Source organism: Larus michahellis, chromosome 2, assembly GCF_964199755.1.
Source record: "Larus michahellis chromosome 2, bLarMic1.1, whole genome shotgun sequence".
NCBI lineage: Eukaryota > Metazoa > Chordata > Aves > Charadriiformes > Laridae > Larus > Larus michahellis.
This window is the reverse complement of record NC_133897.1, coordinates 132,976,359-132,999,519: the sequence shown is the minus strand read 5'-3', so window position 1 is coordinate 132,999,519 and position 23,161 is coordinate 132,976,359. Positions and strand designations below refer to the sequence as shown.

Genomic DNA, 23,161 nt, shown 5'->3' with positions numbered 1-23,161 from the left:
ATACTTTTATTAAAAACATGCCTTTCATTAAAAAAACACTAAGAATGCAAGATTTCATTTCATATTGATTTGCCAATTTTTTACCTTTTTGATCTTACCTCCCACCCCCAAACCTAAAATATTTGCTTGGGGGTAACCTAAAATGATCCTCTTTCTCTCCTTGATTTTTCACTTTGGGCAGTGAACCAAAAAATCAGTTATATGCAAAACTACCATTAATATCTTTCTAACTTACTTAATGGAAAACATTCAAAGGCCTCCTGGAACATCATCCAAGTGTTTTAACTTTTTCCACCCTTAGAAAAATATGTGAAAATAACTTCTGTCTGGTATGTCCAGGTTGTGTTCAGATATTTAGTATATGTGTGAAAGTAAAACTATCCTATTTTTATACATATAGCATAGTTTTAAAGCAGATGGATTTTAAACAGTTTAACAATTCACAGAAATATTAAGCTTATGTCCTGAAACCAGACCAGTTTGTCTGTGTGCATAAACATGTCAGATGACATACATGCATGTGACAAATACGTAGAGAATATAGATACTCACTGAGGGAAATGTTAACCTCATAAATCTCAAATTTTTAAATGCTACAGAGAGTCACAAAGTGAAAAAGGGCTTTTGATGCAGGTTTTTTACATGTATGTCCTTGCATGTGTTATTAAATCCTTTTATGGTGGTGACTAAAGCCTTCCATGGAGGATTTTGATAAGCATATATTTCCTAAAGTTTGTAATTAAATGTGATGAATGCTATTAAAGAATATTTGTTAACTCATTTTCCGAACTTGTCCTGCATTCTGATATTTTTCCAGGACCAGTACCTTCTCTGAATCTAAAGTACTTCCTGCTTGGCAGAAATTACAGAAAGACACGTGACAAATGGAAGTAGCAAATAACAATTATTTCTCACCTAGCTCCACGTCTTGATCATCTGTGAGTACAAGGATGATATTTGGTCTGATATTTTTTCGCTCCTGCTGCACGCGTCCTCTGAACCTCGGGGACTTGACGGTGGAACAGTGACTCGTTAGCAGTTCGGTACTGAGCACTGCCAAGATGAGTGCAAACCAAGAAGACTTCATAGTAGTTCCAGTATTCCGATGAACAGACTGATCCAGAAGTGCCTGAGCTCTAGTGTTCAAGACCTGTAGGGAGGAAAAGAAATTCTGTTCAAGCAATAAATAAACTTCCAGTCACACAGTGAAAGGATGACACTTAGGGAAGTCAAGCCTGACACATACCATTTAACATGATTATAAGCCATATTGTTGAATAAGAGCTTTATTCTGTCATTTTCTAAGAATAAACTCGGTCATTCTGCAACTACGCTTTCTCAAATAATTTTTGCTTGAAGTCATGCCACTGCCTGCATTTTGTATAGGCATGACTTCTGGTATACTCCTCACAGTGCTCCTTCTCCTGCACCCCACGCTTCTTTTTATGCAGCTTGTTCCTTACGTTCAGTACCTGGGCGCAGTGAAAAATTGCCGGGATGCAGACGTGTTCAGAACATCTGTAGGAGGAGCCCTGTAAGAAGGAGAAAGCAGAAGGCTTGTCAGTCAAAGACCTCAGTATTGTGGCTGTGCTTCAAAGTCTCCAGAACTGTTTGCTACGGCTTCTTTCTCTGTCCTGAAAGAAAAGAGTGGAAAATATTTGCATTTCCCCCAGCTCCCCTACTTAATTTAATACCACACCTACGCAGCGGTTAGATGGCACCTTGGCTGCTAGAGATAAAGGACATATATATCAAATCATCAAACGCAGGTGCTTTTCCAACATTTATAGTCAGCCTGAGATTCTGAGAATAAGAGTTAATTCCAGCGTATGGCACCTGGTGAGCGATAAAGCTATTTTAGGTTAACTCACCTGCACGACTGACTAAACCCCTACAGAGCAGAGGGGACAGCATGGCTGTCATTCGCAATCTGCACTGGATCACTACGTGAAAAGTCATCTTCCCACTGACAAGAAAGCTCATATTAAGTGACAGTCCAGGTGATCTTACCCAGCATTGTGAAAGAGCGTAACTGTCCCTCAATCAATCAACGACGGACCTGAGTGCCTCATCCATAATGCACGGTACCTCTGGCACAGCCCCGTCCTCGATGCTCCGCTTCCAGCCTCGGCTCAGTACGTTATCAGAACCCCCTCTCCCTGCCTGTCAGTCACACAGCCGTGCTTTTGTAAGACCTGATGCAAGCACAGAGGCTTGGCTTTGCTGCAGCAGATTTAAACCTGCGACTGAAAATGACGGATTGGTCCGGGGAGGAATGGGTAGCCACTTACACCGTAACATTTTTGGCATTACTGACTGGAGCTCTGCAAAACCGTCCTGTTACAAAAGGGAAGGGAGGGGATATCTGGGGGCAAAAAGGAAGGGGGTGGGAAAGAAACCGCGGAGTCACGTCTGCTCCCTCCAGGGTATTGACCTGCCACGTACATTCCTTCTGGTTTTATTTTGGGACTATGGATAAAGCACGGTGACATTGGTCAACAAAAAAAACCCCCAAAACCACAAACCCACCCAAGCCCGAGAACATTCAAGAAGTCTGCCCAAGGGGAAGCCTGCGTGGGAACTGGGGTGCTCATAGACCCCAGTGCATGATTAGACTGGAGCATAATTCATGGGGAGATGGGTGCACCCACACCTGAGACTTCATATGCAGACATGCAACATGAACTACAAACAGATGAATTAGCAGAAATAATTTAATGAGAGCAACGCAGAAGACAAAAGGGCCCCATCACTCACCTAAAAATGCGTTAATAGGAAGGTGCTCTAAATTTCAGGGGAGGGATCCAAAGGAGAGGGAGGGGATGGGACTTGGTGCTGGACTGCTAGAAAAAGGATCGTGTTCTTGTTTTCACATACACCTTTTATTTTAAGCTTCGCAAGCTAAACAGTTTCATGCTCCTCACTCTGGCAGGCTGTAATTACACCATAAGAGTGTGAACGTCTTTAAAAGGAAAATCCAAGTGTCTGTTGCAGAGAAATCTTGTCTTTCATTGTCTCTGCACCAACAAACAGTCCAGCCTCCCACTAACATTAGAGCACTGCAAAGCCAATACGGGGGATTGGCGTTCAACCTTAAATGCCATTTCAGTGATTACACAACATTCAGGTAAGTAGACTGGAAGTCTGTAATTAGCCTGGACTGACTTTTAAAAATACTTCCATTTCCATGTATTTGTTCTAAGTCACATAAAAGCTGACAAAAGCCCTGAAGACACCAGGGTTACTGGAGAAGTCAGCCTTCTTCTGACAGACACCAGACACCACGTGCTCTTGGTGCAAAAGCAGAAATACAATTTCTCTAAAGGTCTGATCTTTAAATAGAAAAACTTTGACTCACCTCACAAAGCACGAAAGGCTACGTGAAGTCAGACTCAATGTTTAGTTTCTTACCTCAGTTGTACCGAACAGCAAACTTTTTCAGATAATGTTGACCCAGAAAGTGCAGTCATCCTGACTGCACTGAGCAAACATTGGCACCAACGTGTTTGAATAATCCCCCACAGTACGAAACTACAAGTTCCTGACAATTGCACCTCAGTGCTAATAAAATGTACACTAATCCAAATGAACATTAACAAGTATTCTTCATTTCTCCCTCTTTGGACTATATTGGGTAGTTTTAAAAAAACTCTTTTGCTTTAGCAAGTTAGGCCCACCTTAGGCAAGTCTTTTCTAGGAAAAAGAGCATGACGGATTTCTTTTCCAACTCTGATTTTTTCCCCTTGATGGATAAAGGAAAATATCAGGACTGATCTAGACATAATTAATTATCCAAGTTTCATTGAATGGTTCTTGCACAAGAGCACAGTAATGCCACCTTTTGTTGCTCCTAACTATTTCAGTTTTGCATATGAAAAATCTTTATTAAGAGGTGATCTTTGACAGCTTGTCCTTTTACAGCCTGTTTCCCAGTCCTAGAGGAAATGAAGTAAAAAAACCTGTCAAAATACAGGCTTGATAGGGAAGACAAGGCTGAAATGTTTGTCTTGGATACTGGTTGATAGTCTACAAGTGTCCCTACAGACACTGCTATTTGTCTTGAGAAATAGATGAAAATCGGAGAAATTCTACAAGGGACCTTTTCAAATTCACATAGGGAAGTAAACTTAAATCTTTTGGTGTGGTGTTCAGCAACCAAGATGGTACTATAAAATGCTTTTCCCTAGCCAAGTAAATAAGTGCTGATTATTACATCTATATATGTTATTTGGAAAATTTAAATGATATTTTTCCTATAGAACATACCTATAACAACTGAAAAGTAGTCAGTAAATAAATGAAACCAGACAAATCCAAAGAAACTATTTTTCCTCATCTGGATGTAATTTTTTCTTTCAGTCATTCTTTTTTTTTTTTTCACAGGAGCACAAAATCATAGTTTGTGTTCACCTTTCATGGGATAAAATATGAAAACTTGGTTCTATGCTGCTAGTATTATAACAGGCAGTTCAAGGACTCGTTGGCATGGAGAATTAATTACCCGTGAAACTTGAATTACATTGGCAGGGCACTGCAAAGAAGGTCTACAGTGCCACTTCATGTGATGTGGCATAAAAAATTGTAGGACTTTATTTCTAGCTCTCTTAAGAGAATACCTTTCAGTGACTAGAGAGAAAAGCAAAAAGTAGAATAGTATCTTTTGAAACTATTCATACATTTTATATTCTTTTTGGCCAAGGAGCGTTTAGGATTCTTCAATGCATTGGCTGAAAGTGCTTAATTTGTGACACACAAAAGACAACCAGTTTTCAAAAAAAGAGCGTTTTCCTTTTGAAATTCCACTTTGTTTTCGTGTCCACATTTTTTACTATGTTCACTTAAGGTGCCACTTTGTGTTTGGCCAATAAAAATCTGTCCAGAATCATATACTTTGTTTTGGAAACAGGACAGTGGGTATCCACAAGTATACTCCATTATAAGCTTCAAAGACGTATGGACTTCTTCATATTTAATATTCTACAAATGTGGCTTCCAGACATTCTTGCACAGGGATTCTGGCTTACATGAACAGATTTCTTTCTTGTTTGTAAATCTGAAATCAAATGTGGGGATAATGAGTAAGGATACTGGACATATGTCCAGCCCCAATACCATGGGCTATGCAATGCCCCACATAGGTAATTCACAGCGAAGTCGTAAAAAACGGCAGACAACTTTTTCTTCTCTGCATCATAGCGTTGGTGTTTTCTTTAGAGCATGAACACTGAGGACATCACATTATCCAAAGTCATAGGTTAAGGCTCACTGTTCTAGTGGCCTTTCCTTAGAAACAAAAATGGCTCGTCTCCGGCAAATAAAGGAAACATCAGTAATAATAAGAATACTGGTAATAATGTGAACTGCGACTGTGGAGCTTAAGAACCAGAATTCCGGTTTTTATTCCCTTGATATTGGCAATAAATGTGTCCAGTGAATTAAGAATGTAAGGTACCATGGGGATTCTAATTCAAGAAATACGCTAGCAATTTTGTGGTCAAGTGTTTTGTTCCTCATTACTATCCAGTATCCTACTGATTATTTCTCTGTACTTCGATTTGCCTGCCTCCAAAAATTGACATAGTGGTATATAACTTAGATATAGTCCACAAACTAACATTTTGCTACTTAGGACATTTTTGAGATTTGCTGACAAGTGCTAGAAACTTGCACAAAAATATAGCAAAAGCACGGAAAAGAAGCAGAAGGTCTTGTCATTGCAAGTGATAAGTTGCCTCATTTCCTTTAAGCAAAAGACCATCTTGGATAATTTTTTCATACGGGTTTCTCTAATAAATAAATGGATAAAGTCTCGCAAACAAACAAAACCTCTGATATCAATCACCACAAGAAAATGAGCTTTCTTTCCTCACCCCCAGCAAAGGAGCATTATCTTCCTATGTATTTTACTTATGACCTGCTGACTTGACAGTTTTAGATTTGATGAATGATTTTCCACAGGAATATGACCCCAGCGTTCTCTGTTTCCTTAAAATCAGACTCTCCATAAGAAAAGCAGAAAGGCAAAGAACAATAAGAAGAATTCTCATCATTCATAAAACACAGAGTTGGGATTCTGCTGTTGACAGCGTTTTGTAATTTCCAATATGACCCTGCAGGTTGGTCACATTGGTGGGCACCTCGACAGCATCATTTCAAAAACCTGCCAGTCTGCCTGTAGTGCCAGAAATCACCGTCATTGGCATCATCATAACTGGAGGTGTCTTCACCCACCAGCGCCCCTACAAAGGTCAGATTCAGTGGTTTACGCCTACCATTTTCAATTCTTTGCTTTAAAGTGAAATGAATCCGTTTAGCAATGCTGCTGTACTCACGAACGCTTTGCATACATGGAAACTCCAAGGTGAAAGGGAATGAAAGGGGTTTTCTCAACCACACACATACAGCTTCTGTGAATCTTTGATGTTTGTGTCAAAAGGTGGATGGACCTCTCATAGTCTCACGTAGTCTGAATCATAGCAGGTGTGTGGTTAGAGGCCCAACAAAATTAGTAATTTCATGACATTAGTAATTGCATGAGGACTGTGCAGTCAGATTGAAATTACATAATAAAAGGTCAGGGAGGCGAGATGTTCATCTGCACCAAAGCAATCTAGCGATTCAGAAGTCTTGAATCTCTCTTTGAATCACATTGCCTTGACAACTAGAGGGTTGTAACACCCTCCAACAACAATAACAACTCTCAATTTCACTAATACAGTGAAGCACTAAAGTGGAAAAAGCTGTTGACAGATGACTGTTTTAAGTGTAGTAATGTTAATGCTCTTCTCACATCTTACACTTCTATCCCGTATTTAAAAGGCAAACACTGCAATCTTAGACTACCAGACATGACCACGTAAATCTGCGGGTCAGTTTCCTGTGGGAATATTGAGCCTGCAGCCACGGGAAACACATTTACAGTACAGCAGAAGTCAGGAAAAAGCAAGACCTACCATCTCTTCTTAAAGGTTAATCCCCTAATCTTAGTTGTAAAGTATAGGATTTTCAGTGAACACAAAGAATGTAGTTCCTATCTCAGTCTAATCTAATCATTATCTATTGGATTTCCACACACTTTACTAATCAATCAGTTATCTGCTCACCTTCCAAATGTAATCTGTGCATTATAATGATGTATCACCAGTGCCTCAGGCTAGATTAATTTAAAGCAACTACAATTTAAAGTAATTGCAGGCAGGGAGAATCATAACCTTATATTACGTTTTTACATTGTAATTTTGCAAACAGTTACAGACAGGAAAGGAAGAAGCCTGCAGTGACTTGAAAGTATAATGCACACTTGCTAACACACTTTTATAACTTTGCACAGGTTAAGGGATATTCTTAGTAGGCCAAAGTTTCCAACACTTCATATGTCAGAGTAAAACAACAAACTCCAATAACATTTTAAAAATACATAACTGTGGAAGAAATTACCTGTCTTGGAGAAAAAGAAAACATGTCTGATTTTAATGCTGTTAAATTAAATTAAATAGAAAATTAAAAATACTATTTTTAGATTAACTTCAAATCTGCAAAAGTTTTAAAAGAAAATTCCCACATATTTTTCAGTGTGAGTGCCTGCTGCTAAGTTACAAACTTCTAATAATATACAGTTACTTAAATTTATTTCTCACCATCTGATTTACTTTGTTTTAGAATTTCATATTTCAACACAGCCAAGAAGTGCACTTGTCATACAAAAGAGCCTGGTATAATTGAGCCAGATGACGTGCCCCACAAGTAAAATCAGCCATTCATGAAAGCTGGTCACCAGAGGCCATTTCAAACAATGCACATTTCAAAGTAATCTAAAGTAATCCCTTTTCTCTACTGATTTGGTTTCCAGGCAGTCTTAAGCACATGTGTGCAGCAAACAGGAGGCTTATTAAAACCTGATGTTATATTGGAGTTATAATGCCATTGCCGTGTGATTGAATTCTGTGTCTGTAGTCTTCAAAGAGAGGGAAAAAAAATCAATTAAATTTATATGCTTATTAAACATGAGTGTCATGATACGTGCAGTTTATTAGCACTTTCTAAATAATTAAGACTGAGAAAGATAATTAGATGTGCTCTGGGCTCCAAGCAACCTTCTGATATCAGATTTGTTTTATCTTTAAAGAAAGTGGCTTTCCAGCTACCAAGTAATAAAATTGCTAAAAGACTCCAAGCATTTTTCAAATATGAAGAGCAAACTCTGTGTATGAAGGAATCTCAGGTAATTTTAAAATTCCGTTTTAAACCCACACATCTTTGCTATATCCCTGCTCACTTCAGCAGTGTGGGGCATTATGAAAACATACCGTAAAATAACACACTGACGGTTCAGTGATCCAGTAAGTAGGCTTGAGTTGGGAGATCGTATCACAGAGGTGAACAACAGTGACACAGTTTGAACATTTCTTTAAGTTCCTATTTAAGTCCACTGGCTTTAGAAACTGTGCAAGAGCATAGCTTTTCACGTCTCCTTTAGATAAAGAACTCTTTCAATTTAGAAAGCTTCCTTCCTAGATACGTTTACTTCCCCTCAAAGACCTGCAACTCTCTTTGAAAGAGGGATTTTTGATTTTTTATTTGGTAAGCTGTTCGTTTTCCTAAATAAATGGACATGATTATCTTGAGAGAGTTGGGGTTGTTCAGCCTGGAGAAGAGAAGGCTCTGGGGAGACCTTAGAGCAGCCTTCCAGTAACTGAAGCGGGCCTACAGGAAGGATGGGGAGGGACTCTTTATCAGGGAGTGGAGCGATAGGATGAGGGGTAATGGTTTCAAACTGAAGGAGGGTAGATTTAGATTGGATATTAGGAAGAAATTCTTTACTGTGAGGGTGGTGAGGCACCGGAACAGGTTGCCCAGAGAAGCTGTGGATGCCCCATCCCTGGAAGTGTTCAAGGCCAGGCTGGATGGGGCTTCGAGCAGCTTGGTCTAGTGCGAGGTGTCCATGGCCATGGCAGGGGGGTTGGAACTAGATGGTCTTTAAGGTCCCTTCCGACCCAAACCATTCTATGATTCTATGATTCTTTGAATATGAATACAGCATCTTTAGCATATAATATCTACGGATCTACATATGTAGGAGAAGTTGGAGGACATGCCCATTTTCAATGCCATGCCCATGGCAATGTACACACCTCCAATATCACAGGGAGAGGTTAAGGTAGGTTGTGCCATCATGTGGATGGGTGGAAGCTGAGCCTAATGCACGGCTGCTCTGGCCACTCTCCTTGCTGACCACACAGGGAAAGCGGCAGGAGCTCACGGGGACCAGAGGACTTTATGTAAGGACCGAAGAGTGAGGAATTGGCAGTATGAATCTATATAAGTGTATGTATGTAAACACAGCACCTGTACTCCTAGGAGAGGATCTCAGATGTGCTTTTAGCTATAACACAGAAGGATCGACTACTCACAAACACCACAGGAATTTAGATAGGTGACATGCCCTGGCTGACCAGCAGAGTCAGGCAGTTCCTCTAAGTGCTTTTGAAAAACTTATTCTATTATACTTCAGTGCAGAAAGTGAACTTATTCATAGCATCAGTGCTCTGAGTGCATACACGCCCAGTGAGTGTGCACGTGTGCACGTAGATCCACTACAGAGTGCATATGGTGTCTGTTGACTTTCACTTCCAGGTCTGGAGATCAAGCCATCAAGCCTAATAATTTCTTTTTTTTTTTTTAGTAGTCCCATTATATTCAAATAAGTTTTATTCTCAAGAAATTCAAACTGAATTTAACAGGACTGCTAAAATGGAGTCAATGGATCAGGTCCTGCACACCGCCACAGGTCCTGACTACCATTTTCAAGCAAGATCTTCCTTACTAGGTTGCTTCTCTTTGTCAAGTAGCTTTTCCAGTCCTGGCACAGTATAAATTTTACCTTCACTGATATACATGTAAAAGCTCCTTGACAGACCAAGAAATGTGTTTTTAAATAAGTTCCTCCCTTACAAACCTGTAATATAGAGAAACCAGCCTACTAATAATAGTAAACAGACAGTCAGACCAAACAAAACAATCTGTTACAAAAAACAGATGCTTCATATCCTTTTCCATAAAGACTAGTCAGCGAGGAAGTTGCAGTGACTTGAGGCAGGGCTGAGAAGCACATCACTACTGCTATTTTACTTTTAATTGCCTTTGCAATCAGGAGGCCCCTGTGTTCCCCAAGCTGCGTTACCTGGGGGGTCACAAGGCACAGCCCAAGCCCAGGAATGTGGGGAGCTTGTGTCTGCTATCACAGTAATCCTTCCAGTCCCTTCGCCTCCTGTCACCTGCTGTCCCATGGTCCCCACTCAAGCACATGCCTGCATATGCTTGGCAAGGGTTCCCAGAGTGACCTGTGGCTGACCCACCATGAGGGAACTCGGAAAGTCATCTCCACCTGGCCATGTCCTACCAGGTGAAAAAAGTTTTGCAGAGGAATGGCAGCAAATATGAGCAAGGAATACAACTGATGGATTTTGCTGCCAAATCAGGTGTCCAAGTCCTTCCTTGGACTCTGATACAGGTGTTCTGCTGTGCAAAATATATATGTGTACTGGATTCAATGGACTATTCAGCTCCTTAAAACAACCTCCTGCAGGCTCTTCAATACATCCCTGGTGCAAGGATGCTTTGAGATCTTTGCTGAATATTTCAAAAGAGTATAACCATCAGTGGCACGTGAGGAAAAGCCAAAAAGTAGGGAGCATCTGGGTACTAAATTTAATCTGAAAATTAGTATTCCCATTGAAAAAGCCTGAAATTAGAGTCACATTTCCCTGTTCAAGGACAGAATATACCATATACAGCTTATCTGTCCCAGGAATGCCAATTCTCTTAGCCCGAGTTCTGGAAATCTGTTCTCAAAGAGCTGTTTGAAAATAATCTTCAGCCTGAGATCTAAGAGACTCAAGAATGACTTGTTGAAATTATTCTCTGAATATTTTTATCTCAGAAAACATTTTGAAAGGGTAGCACATATAAATGCGCCTTCATTTTCCATCTGAAAATGCCTGCGGAAAGACTTTCTTCATCTTTCAAGTGCACATACAGGTACTTTCAATTTCACAGTCCTGGCTTCTGTAGATGAGAGAGCAGTTTTAAAGCATGGAAGCTGAATACATTCAAGCACACATATCTTTATTTCCAAGGCACTTCTTATTCAGCAAAGTTCCTACTTAGCAATGAAGAGACATGATTTTATACAATCTTTATAAACGATATATATATATCTATCTTGTATCTTTATAGACAGTTAATTGTAAGCCTGCTCATGAGCCGAGATCGTACTAAGATGCCTGACACAGCACACATTGAATTATTTTCTCTAGCAGTGATGGAGCAGGCAGTCAACCTTATGTCCCAGCACCTGACTGTGCACTACACCCAGAGAGGGAAGACAGGAATGGAAGTTGATAATCACTAGATAGAAGCTTCTGAACAATACCAAAAGGATCAGGAATGGGAAGGAGCAGGATGTATCGTAAATCACTCGCAGAGAGAGAAAGGCAGAGGACAGGACTGTAGTGCTTTTCTTCATTTTGTGTAGGAAGGAATTTGAAAGGCATCCCGGTTTAGAGTGATTATTGTGGGGAAACCATCAATGTTTGCTTTACTGGATGTTTTTTTCCTAAATGTAGATGAGATGTTCTTATATGAAAGGTGTCTCATAAACTGCGTCAATGACCCAATTCAGAAATGCCTAGACCAACATATAGAGAATCCACTTCTTTGTCCTCAGCAGGCTCAGCTGTGAGGTCAGACCAGGCTGCTCAGGGCTTTACCAAGTCAGGCCTTGAAAACCCCCAAAGATGGACACTGCCCAAATGCTCTGGGGCCCTGTTCCACTGGGCCTGACCATCCTGAGGGTGAAATTTGTTTTTCCTTATATCCAGTCTGAACCTCTTTTGTTTCAATTGATGCCCATTGGCTCTTGTCCTCCTGCCAGGCATGACTACCAAGAATGGGGTTCCGTCTTCCCAGTGACCTTCCTGTAAGCACTGGGGGGCTACTGTTAGACCCCCCCAAAACTGTCTGTGCTCCACGCTGAACAAGCCACCTCCCACTGCCTCTTCACACAGGGCAAGGGCTCCAACCCCAACCATCTTGATGACCCTCTGCTGAAATCGCTCCAGTTTATTGATGTCTTTCTCATACTCAGAACTGTTAGATGGTAACAAATGTTGAGTCAAATACATTTTAAGATTTGTTTAAAGAAGCTTTGCTATTGTTTAAGGAGGGAGAAGTGAGCTGAACAAAGTGAAATAGAAATTTCACACAGTATTTCGCTTGTGAAATGAACGAATCAGTGAAGATTTTCAAATAGTTGGATTGACTGAAAACATGATTTTTCTGTTTCTGATTATTTCTGAACTTTTTGTGTTATTCTCAGGACCAGAAATTAATAGTGCCATTAAAAAAGGTGATTTTGCTATAATGACAGGCTCACCAAAGTCCTTTGAACTGGAGTGAAGTCTTTCAATTATTTCAGTGGTCATTTCTTCAGCAGAAATGAAAACTGATTAAGACATCATTTTGGTTTTTTTTTGTTTGTTAATAAAACAGAGTGATTAAAGCAGTCAGGATTTGGAAAAGAAGTGCAACTTTATATGGGAGGAAAGAGAGATTTGAAATCCCCTCTGTCCCAGGCCCCATGTAAACGTAAAGAGCACAGCTGGAAAGAAACAAATGATCCGACTGGTTTCTGATGAGCTGGGTGGTGTAAATGTTTCACACTAACCACACTGCACACTCATAATATAGGAGCTAATTCATCTGCCATGAATACATTCCTGTGTATGTTGTCCTTTAAAATAAACAAGCAAAAATGAGTAATTTATCAGGAGTTAAACGAATATTTTTCCAGAGGGACCCCTTCTGTCCCATATGGCTGATTTTAAAGCCTAAATGCAGGCAGCCGAAATGCTACATCCTCTGTCTCACTATGTGAAACAGTTATTGCTTTAAAATATGGAATTTCAAATTTTCAACGCTGTCAACAAGTTACAATTGTTCCTGAAAGTGACATTCAGACTGCTTATTAGTTTCTTAGAAGACTGCAAAGCTCTAAACACAGGGCTGCAGACAGTGAATAATGATAATTTTCCAAAGCCTCTACTTACAATGGCACTGCATTTGCAAAATGTGTTTATTTCTATATTTAATTTAAGAAATTCTAATGGAAGGTTTATAACCACAATAAAGCAGTTTTACAGGAAAAGTCTCCCAGAAAAAAAGGCTATTCATAACCAGCCCTGCATGTATTAAGTTTTACAAATCCTTTTTATTTCTTAATATCTTAAAATCTATCAAAAGCCATATTATTCTGTAAGATATCATTATGATTATTAGCATCACAATGATTAATGTGTTTCCCAGAGTTTTTTCTCCAGTAGGAACGAAGTTATTAACTCGCATTTGTTCCCACAGAATCTTCCCCATAGTAAGGGTTACTTGTGTAGGCAGCTCTGATCACAAGCTCTTAGTAACACATACTCTGAGACTGAGGGTCACAGGTTCCTTAGACTAACACAGCCTCCAGATAACATCCCTCCAAAATTAGAGGTGCCTTCCATGGCTTACAGTGAAGAGCAAACAATGCCTCTTGGACAGAAGATTCAGAAAAACTCTACAAGAAGGTCGTGCCATAATCCCCCTCTGTTTTCTGCCCAAACGGTTTCCTTTGTGGCAGAAGAATTCAACACCGAATGTAAACATAGAAAAACTTCCAGACTGAAAATGCTCTGTTATTCATGTGTAGTGTCCTGATGCATATCTGGAAACTGTAACTTGCAGCTAAAGAAAAGCACAAACACTGTTTGGAAAAACCGCTTACTGTGGTGGTGGTGTTAAACAGAGAGGTAGTGCAGAAGACTTTGAAGATAAGAAAAAGGAGGATACCCTGAAAAAAAAAATTATTTTCCTATCTCTGTTCTTTTATTCAATTTTATAATGTGCTTTTATAAAATTCCTAGCTCTCCTTAGCATCTCCTTTAAAAGGAGAGTGGTTTCCAGCAGATGACATACCCTAAATCCCCTCCCCAGGACAGGGGTGAGAGCACCCATGTAGCTCATAGCATAATCCACCGCTCAGTCGCCTGCTCAAGTTACCCTGCCTTCTTGTTTTTCCATTTTAATGAAAGCTCCTAGAAACTTACCTCTTCCCTAGCTGGTAAATTAGATTATAGACATGTTAAAATTCGGACAAAAATATAGCAAACATTTCAGGGTATAAAGAGAGAGAAAGGATCTGAAATGAAAAATGCATTATGCTAAAGTATCGTGTGGCACCGGATTATGTTTCCATTATCTCCTACATTTAAAACCCTGTTGACCCCTGATCAGAGGCATTTATTTTAACATTGCAACCATTTTCAAGACTCTTCCACGTTTCTTTGCATGATTTTCTCTCCCCAGACTAGGCCTTTATTGAGTTACATATTCAGTTTTTCACAGAATAGAGCTGGGAAAGAGATACAGCGAAATGTCGGAGGTTGGCACGTGTGTCCTGCGTTCAGTAATGTAATTTTTATGTGCCTGCAAATGAAATCCTCCTCTGCTTCATGTCACACCTCTAGCCACATTTTCAGGGCAAAGCGTGGGTCCTATGGGCCACGGCCAGGAGCAGATGGGCAGAGTCTGGCAGCCCATCCTGTCCCATCCCATCCCTGGCCAGGAGCAGGACACCGGCAGGCACAGGGGCAGCCCCAGCCCCGGGCATTGGGCACCTCCCTGGGGATGGGGACAAGGCCATGACATACACAGACAGCAACTGCATCGGTTGTAAATGACTGCAAAAGTATCCATCCGGCTGAATGAGAATCAGACCCTGTTATCTATAACTGCAGAAATGTCACCCTAAAAGTTGCAATGGACAAGTACCATTCACCAGGAAATTACTGCGGATAAATCCACAGAATCAGCTATTCTATAGGGAAGGGTGTAAACAACACCAAAAAAACTGTGACACAGTAGAGAGGAGCATGTCACGAACCATCACCTTCACTAGTATGTTAAAGTGGTGTCTATTTACTATAAATTATCCTATCTGCTATGGTTTAACATTCAGTTCAGCAGTTCATACAAAATATATATCAACTGTTAACAGTCAAATGATACAGGTTTTAGTTTACAGGTGAGGACACGGTGGGAAGGCAATTTTAGGAAGCAAATAACCGTAACCAAATAGCAAGGACCTTTTGCTAATACATTTTCTTTTTAGCGTGAAATTGGTTAAAACCAAGGCAGCTGATTGACTGGTGTGAATCATATGCGTCTCCTAGACAGTGTGATGAATGTCACAAGTTAGCATCTAATAAATACCTGCCTAAGGCTTATGGTTGAAAAACTACTCCTTATGCCATATGTTATGGAAATATCCTGTTGCATAGGACTTTTGGACAAATTTTTAATGTGTCATTCTCTGCAAACTATATGTTGGATATAACACTTTCAGTACTTTTGCATGTTTTCTTACATAACGTCTTTCATCTAAGTTCATTGATTCACTGTACAAAGAATTAGCTAATTGATTACTGCTGTTATCAGCAAAATAAAATTGAAACTGAAGCAGAGAAGGATCAGCTCCACTACTCTGGGTCCAGGCAAAGCTTTCTGCTTTCTCACAGACTTGAGGCTCAGATGGAAAACCTCAACTTTTCAATCTGAAAATAAATTTCAACATAATTTCATATTGTGGAAAGAAAACCAAAAAAACACTGGATGGCTTTTGTTTTCACTGCAGTGTGAAATGAAAAAATCTGAAGCCTTGAAAGCTAAAGTGTCATCCTCTGGCCAGCTCTACCTTTAATGAAAGATACAGTGCAACTCATACATCCCTATGATGTTAATAACAACAGTTGTAAGTACAAGGCCTCCCTTAAAACCTGATGATATTACTACTGAGGACGTTACGCCAGAAGGGCTTTCCAAAATTAACGCCATTCTGTAATTTATTATGGATGATGACATATCAAGCTAGACTGGACCATGAGCTCAGATCCTTAATGATCATCCAGGTAAGCCTCCTTGAAGATTTATTTTTTACCTGTTTCCATTCATCAACCTTGCATTTGAGCTAAGACTGTCTTACACTTAATTCGTCTCTTTACTTGTAAACTGATCACACACTATTCAGGAATTATTAAGAGAAATGATAAGCCGACAATGCCATATTTGGGTCAACGTTCAAAATAAAACCATGGTTTCACTTACTGCTCCATAGAGTATCCTGTAGGAATATAAACCAGACTGTATTTCTTCAGTAATGTATGTTGTTTTTACCTTAGGAGCTAAGTAAGGGAATTGTAAAAGATTTACTGATAGGTACTTATTTACTAATACAAAATTTTCAGACAGGTTCATGTTACAGTCTTCATCTGTGTTATGCCACATATATATGCCATATATATATATATGCCATATATAAGTATACGACTGTCAGACATTCTACATTTAAATGCTCCTCAACACCATGTCTTTTCTTTCTTTGAAGACAGAGGGCATTTAAATTGCATAATCTGCAGGGCATTCAGGCTTTGATAATGAAAGTATCAGTAGGGACTAAAATATGACATATTACTGGCTGCTGTGTTGTGGACTATCATGGCAGATGCATCCTCTGTTAATTGGGCATGTCATCCATTGCAGCAAGTGCAGCACATCTTGAACAGCTGCAAAGTCGCACAGTTGTGCCAGTAGATGAACTTGCTGATCCCATGGTTATTATCCTGACACTTTGTTCACAGGTCCCCAGATGACAGGTCCTGTTTTCACAGGAAATAAGTCCTCTTAACATGCTTGTGCCTCAAGGAACAGGACTTGCTGGCATTTGAGCAGTATCATAGAATCATAGAATCTTCATGGTTGGAAAGGACCTTTGAAGTCATTGAGTCCAACCATACACACACACACAAAAAAACCCAAAAAAAACCCCAAAACACAAAAACCCCAGCAACCTACAATCTCTGCCACTAGAGCATGCCCTCAAGTGCCACATCTAGACGTTTCTTAAACACCTCTAGGGATGGTGACTCAACCACCTCCCTGGGCAGGCTGTTCCAGTGCCTGACCACTCTTTCAGTAAAGTAATTCTTCCTAATATCTAATCTAAACCTCCCCTGCCGCAACTTCAGACCATTTCCTCTGGTCCTGTCATTATTCATCTGGGAGAAGAGGCCAACACCCACCTCTCTCCAACCTCCTTTCAGGTAGTTGTAGAGGGCAATGAGGTCTCCCCTCAGCCTCCTCTTCTCCAAGCTAAACATGCCCAGCTCCCTCAGCCTCTCCTCATACGACTTGGTCTCCAGACCCCTCACCAGCCTGGTAGCTCTCCTCTGGACACGCTCCAGCACTTCTATGTCCCTCTCGTACAGAGGGGCCCATCTGTTGATGTTTTGTGTCATTACTGGCACAGACACAGGTAAGATGTTTTCTTCTATCCACCATTACTGGAATTGGTTTTGAATCTGTCTAACAATATCAACTGACATCAGAACCTAATTTTTGCTCAAGAACCTTTTCCCTGACCTAGCAGCAGGAAAGGAGCTTAAAATGACTGTCGGCATAGAGGCAAGGTTCCTTACCAGAAAGGAAGCCATATTGCAGATGCGAGGGACCAGGAATTACTATTCCAGTGAAAATGTTAAGTATCATTTTCCCAAGTCTTTTCTATAAATGTAAAACACTGAAACTTTAGTAAAAGGAAGCTTTTATGGTCCAACAATCAAAGTTTTCTCTACTTCCCCAGGCAACTATTACTGCTGTTGTCAGCTGTGCCAACAATGAAGTATCTATCTCCTTATCACTTTGGGGAATTATTTTGTATCTTGCAATGACCAATGGTTAAGATTAATATGATTAACATATTATTTTTAATAACCAGCCTTCTAGGAAAGGATGTTGACAGTTGACGATGGGATGCAGCCATTAATAAGCACAGAACCTTTTTTATTTACAAATGTTTCCTGAATTCAGCATTTTTAATCTGATGCTCAGTGAATATTTCCTGACTTTTCCCTTCCTCCAAGAAAATCACATAAAGTAAGCACTTCAAAGCTGTTGGCTATAAGGAATTAGCAAGTGATCACCCTGTGGAGGGTCTTCCAGTCTATGAATACTACTAATAAGGCAATAAGTATGAGTTTCCTCAATATGTAATTGCTTACTCTTCATCTCAGCAGGTTTTTCTTTACCTAATCATCAGCAAAATAAACCATGTAAATCACAAAACAGTCTAGTTGTTTGATCATTCCCTTTCTTTGTATTAGCCCTTTGATATTTAACCTCCCATTTCAGTCAGCTTTACAAGGATGTTTTCCAGAGAAACAGTATGTCTCATTTGATGCTATATTAATCACTTGAAGAGAACATGTATGTTGCTAGGTTGGCAGTAAGTGTATGCATACGAAAGCAGGCCCAGTCGTGGGCCACAATGAGTTCCTTCTGCAACAGACCAAGAGCCCTTCATCTTTATTGACCTAGGGAGCAGGTCAGATATGATGGCTGCTATAACAAAGACATTTCTTGAATACAAAAATGCCTTTGCAGTGACACCAGCTAATCAGTCTGAAAATCTCGATTTTATTTGGCTTTAAAATACTTCAAGATAACAGCACAATACGGCTGACATGCTAGAAGAAAGGCTAATACTTAATCTTTTCCAAGCCATGACAGACATGCAAATTAACATCTGACTGGAGATGGTAAGCCTTTTGGCAAACTCTAAGTATCTTTTCACCTACTAACTAAAGCAACACCTAATTCCAGAAGAAAGTAACTTCACCAGGTAAATAAAACGCTTTCTTCTCTATTACAAAAAAAAGAAAAAGAAAAAAAAAAAGAAAAAGTCTTTGTGGTAAGTAATGGGCTATATGTTGTCCCTCTTTTGCTCTGCAAACATTTTTCTTCTCACACAGCCTGTGAGAGAGCAAGCGAACTACATGCTAACTATAGCACATTTACCGGTTATTTTCTATGATCAAGCAGATGGTGGTGAACTGTGTGCAAGAAGATGCTGAAAGGTAGTAACTTAGGATCCACTTGGATTCAGGCAAAGGGTAGAAACTTTCACATGGATTATAACCCAAGAAGGATAATACTGTCATCTTTTTTTTGACATGTAGCACCTTACCCAGCCTGACCTGAAGAATAAAACTTCTAATGGAAGTAACGGAAAATTAATGGATAATCAATACCCTTACACATATGTATGTGTTACATCGGAGGTAAAAACTTAATAATACCTAAAATAACATTTAAAATTAAATTTTATATGACAATTTCAAAAGAAGGAAAACCTAAGAGAATGAATACTCTTTACCACAACAGAATAAGCTCTTACCCATAGAGATACACAACACTCTGTAAAACTGCTCAGAGATTAAGGTATGTAACTTATGTGGCAAATATTATAGGGACCTTAGTTTCTATCCTGCTTCATAAGATGAAAAGAAGCGTTTAACTGCTTGGCTCCTGCTGTTCTTGAATGAAAATCCAATGCTTCATTAATATTTATCCCTTTTTCTTCTAACCCTACTATACATGCTCTCTTTCGGAGTTTCAGGAAAACCAGCAATTATCACATCAAAGGTCATCAGTCCACCAGGGAAACTTCAGTCCTTAACTGGTGGAGAATCGCTGCAGCTTTTGCAAACATCTCAGATCAGGCGAGCAAGTGTTTTCCCTCCTCCCTTCCCTCCTGTGACTCTTGTTGGTTTTATTTAATCAGCTTAGAAGACCTCCTTAGTTTTCCTGTGATGCCATACACTATCCGAGACATCAAAAAGATTTTTATACTGCTGTTATATTTATACAGAGGGAATAAAAGAACAACAATGATTTAACCATGCTGCACAATAGGTCCAGTCTGAAACAGTCTGAAGGACTTTGCTTAAATTTCCCCAAAGGTATTTTTGTTAAGTTCCATTCTGAAGTTACTGGCAACATTCTCACTTACTTCAATAGTAGCAATAGCATTAAAGAAAGAAGGGAATCCATGCAGATGAAAATGACAGAGATGTTCAAGTTACTGAACAGCAGAAATCAGGAGAACCATTGAAAAATGAAGAGACTCGACTCCTGCTAAGAGCAAGCATTAAATAAAAAAGGTATGAGTCAACCCCCCAAGATAAATCAAGAATATTGATAATGATATTTTAAAAAATAATAAATGCTGTGTTCGTGTTACTTATCTTTTGGCTTCATAGCCTCTATGGTTGTGCATTTTGAAAGATTTTTTTGGCAATCCTAAATCCTAAAGAACATTTATTTTTTCTTCCAAATGAGAGATAAGTTTTCCTAAAATCATATGATGCCAAAAATGAGACGTCTGATAAAGCAGAGTTGGCAATGATAAAAATGTGTTTTATTTGGGGCTGAGAAAGAGAGTTCTGATGACATGCAATGGGAAGGACACCACACTCATCTGTGCTTCCAGCCTCAGTGGAGAATGGATGACCAAACATCATTAATTCTGAGTATTACTTTTTTTGGCTCTTGTACCTTTGCACAATGAATTGATTTAGGCATGTACGAATCTTGATGCTAATCAAAACATGACTTCAGTGTCATGTAGCCTGCTGGCTTGGGCAGGTTACCTCCACTAAAACAAAGTATCATTCAGTGCTTAAAAAAAATCATTAAAATAAATTAACAAATTTGGCAGAACTGTCGGGGAATACTGCTCCACTTTGTCTGAAGTATCATTTCTTTCTGACTGCTATTTCTGGCTCTGATCCTTTGCACAACTCCTGTGGCCAAGTCCCATTAAATAAGAGTCTTTCCTACTTCATGTGTGAAGCTGCACAGGGAATTTACCTTCACAATATTGTAAAGCAAAACCAAATAATTTTACCCAACTTACTGTTTTAATATAATTAGTTAGCTGATTTGATTTAATCATCCAATCCATGCTCCCTGGTGCCTCCTTTAAAGATAGAGAGTAGGAGGGAACACTCCTATATACAGAGCCAGGCCAGCCATACATTTCTGAAGTACAGTTTTCATTTTGATAGAATTACAAGTTTATAATTCTATGTTTCTCTTCTTTACAATAAACTAATCTCACGTCCGTAAGGGTGGGGGCCCACCTAAGAAGACACAGAACCATAGGAAGCTGAAAATTCAACCCGTCTCCCCAGCTCTGCAGCCCTCCTTACCAAGACATGAGCTGGTCCCTCCTGCATAAGAGACTTCCCCTCACCACGCACTACACACGTGACCGTTCTGGTGAGGATCCTCTGCTTGTACTTATTTTCATAGGGCAGAAGGGAAGAAAAGGGATACAGGCAGAAGGGTTGTTTCTACTCCCAGACAATAGAAAGACCTACTGTCTTCTTACTGTGTGCTGGCAAAGTTGGGAACATTGGTATTGCTACTACAGCTTTGCATCACACGACGACCTTAAGTTCCTTGGACATCCTGCTAAGGCAGGGCCTCCTATACAGTTAATTTGCTGAAGGGAAATATAGTAATGTGTTTTTACTGTACTTTCATATTACTGCACCTACTCCTTGGGTGTTCAAGAGTTCGGTCTTTTTGGCCTAGCAAAGTAAACTCAAGAATTAACTAGGAGCACTTTTGTATAGAAATTGACTTTGTTAAAAAGTGACTTGAAATGTTAAACAATTGGTTTGTTCAAATAGCTGAAGTGACTGAACGTTTGAGCTTGACTTCAGAACATGAGTATTCTCACAGCAAAATACAGCGTACTGAGAAATTTCACCTATGGCTATGGTATGAATGAACTGACTCATCCCCTGGAAAAGAGGCATTTCTGCGATCTTCAACTAAGCGTGTAAAACACAGGAACTGCTATAGCATAGCAAACAAGCTGCCATTCGAGCACTGAAATTTTATTGTTTTGTTTTGTGATTACTACATTTGGCCCTGCCGATACTATCAGCTTCTTAATTCCCAGTTACTGCTCTGTTTTTAGCCCTGTTAATTTTGTTGCAATTCAGTTAGATTTGATGAGCACAGCAGAAAGCAACCACAGGAGCAGCTGAAAGGGTTTCACCCAAGCGCACTGAAAGTCCACTCAGGTGAGCTGAAAGGAGCCCCTGGGTAGGGAAGTGTTGGTAGCAGAAAAAGGACATGTCACAGGCCTGCCCTGTGAAAGCCAAGTACGCTGAACTGCCCTTAAATTAGATCCTAGGTAAAAATAACATTAGAGACCACAAAGGCTTTTTAAAAGCTTTCTGTGACAAAAACAGCAACACAATTCCTCTTGGATAAAACCCCAGTATCAATATCAAAACTTTCATCCCATCAACCCTCAGCTACAGTACTATAACATGTGTGGCTATGAGTTAAAATCACACTAAGGTTGTCAAGCTGCTGCAGAACATTCGACTCCAGGCGAGTTACAGGAGAGAAATGATGCACTGAGAAACGCTGCTCTGGTTAGCCATTTCTGGACGATGTGATAAGCACTGATTTTCATCTACAAAGAAACAGTTCTGAGCATTGTATCGAACAGATCACCTCTTTTCCTGAATTACAGTTCTGCTATGGGGACACCTTGAAGATAGATTAGTTTACCGTCTGGGTAAAGCTTTAGGGAAAAACACAAGTTTGTGAAACAGAGAATAGGCAGCGCGCTTGTGGCACGGGGACTTCTGCAGTCTGGACTTTCTTTTTCCAACAGGCTGAGGAAATTCAGTTGAAGAATACAGTACCTGGACTACGCCATTGGAAGGATAGAGGTTGTACAAAATACATTGCGTTTTGCATTTTAATAAATTGATAGTACGTCTATAGGCTAGCGCAATCACAGTGAAATAAAAAAGAAATGCCCCCAAAGCTTAATGTGAGGTACAATATTCTTAGTTATTGCCCCCAGGCACTGCATATTGCAAGACTGCTTGTCTAGATACAAAGCTATGATTAACTGATGATTAATTAGCTTAACTTATGCTCTCATCAAATTCACTACTTTGATAACTAATTTCTTAAGTGACTTAGCTCATGTAGAAAAACTCGGGCAATTATTGACATAGTTCAAATAATTCAACACTTATAGCAGAAAGGCTCAAAGGAATACAAGCAAACTGAAGTCTTACCAAATGTCCTTAATGGAGTTTTCTCTGGGGTCATAGGCAACAAGCAACAGATTTTACTGGCTCCATAGAGCTTTCAGAATCTGTTCCACATGGCATGTCTTTGGTCCTTGTTTTGA

At 39.7% G+C, this 23,161-nt stretch overlaps 1 protein-coding gene across 10 annotated transcripts in view; it reads right to left on the bottom strand.

The window, feature by feature from the left end:
* The window catches only part of SULF1 (sulfatase 1), a 154,522-nt gene that overhangs the window by 67,220 nt on the left and 64,141 nt on the right, over positions 1-23,161 (bottom strand). For 8 of the 10 annotated variants that reach the window (XM_074577243.1, XM_074577237.1, XM_074577241.1 and 5 more), the window contains 2 exons: positions 1,473-1,532; positions 916-1,150 (listed from right to left, as the gene is read on the bottom strand). In XM_074577243.1, coding sequence (XP_074433344.1) covers positions 916-1,087 — 172 coding nt within the window. In that variant the 5' untranslated portion in view covers positions 1,088-1,150; positions 1,473-1,532. Of the gene's footprint in view, positions 1-915; positions 1,151-1,472; positions 1,533-2,010; positions 2,162-23,161 lie in introns of those variants that run through there. The other 2 variants (XM_074577240.1, XM_074577244.1) reach the window with 2 other exon arrangements.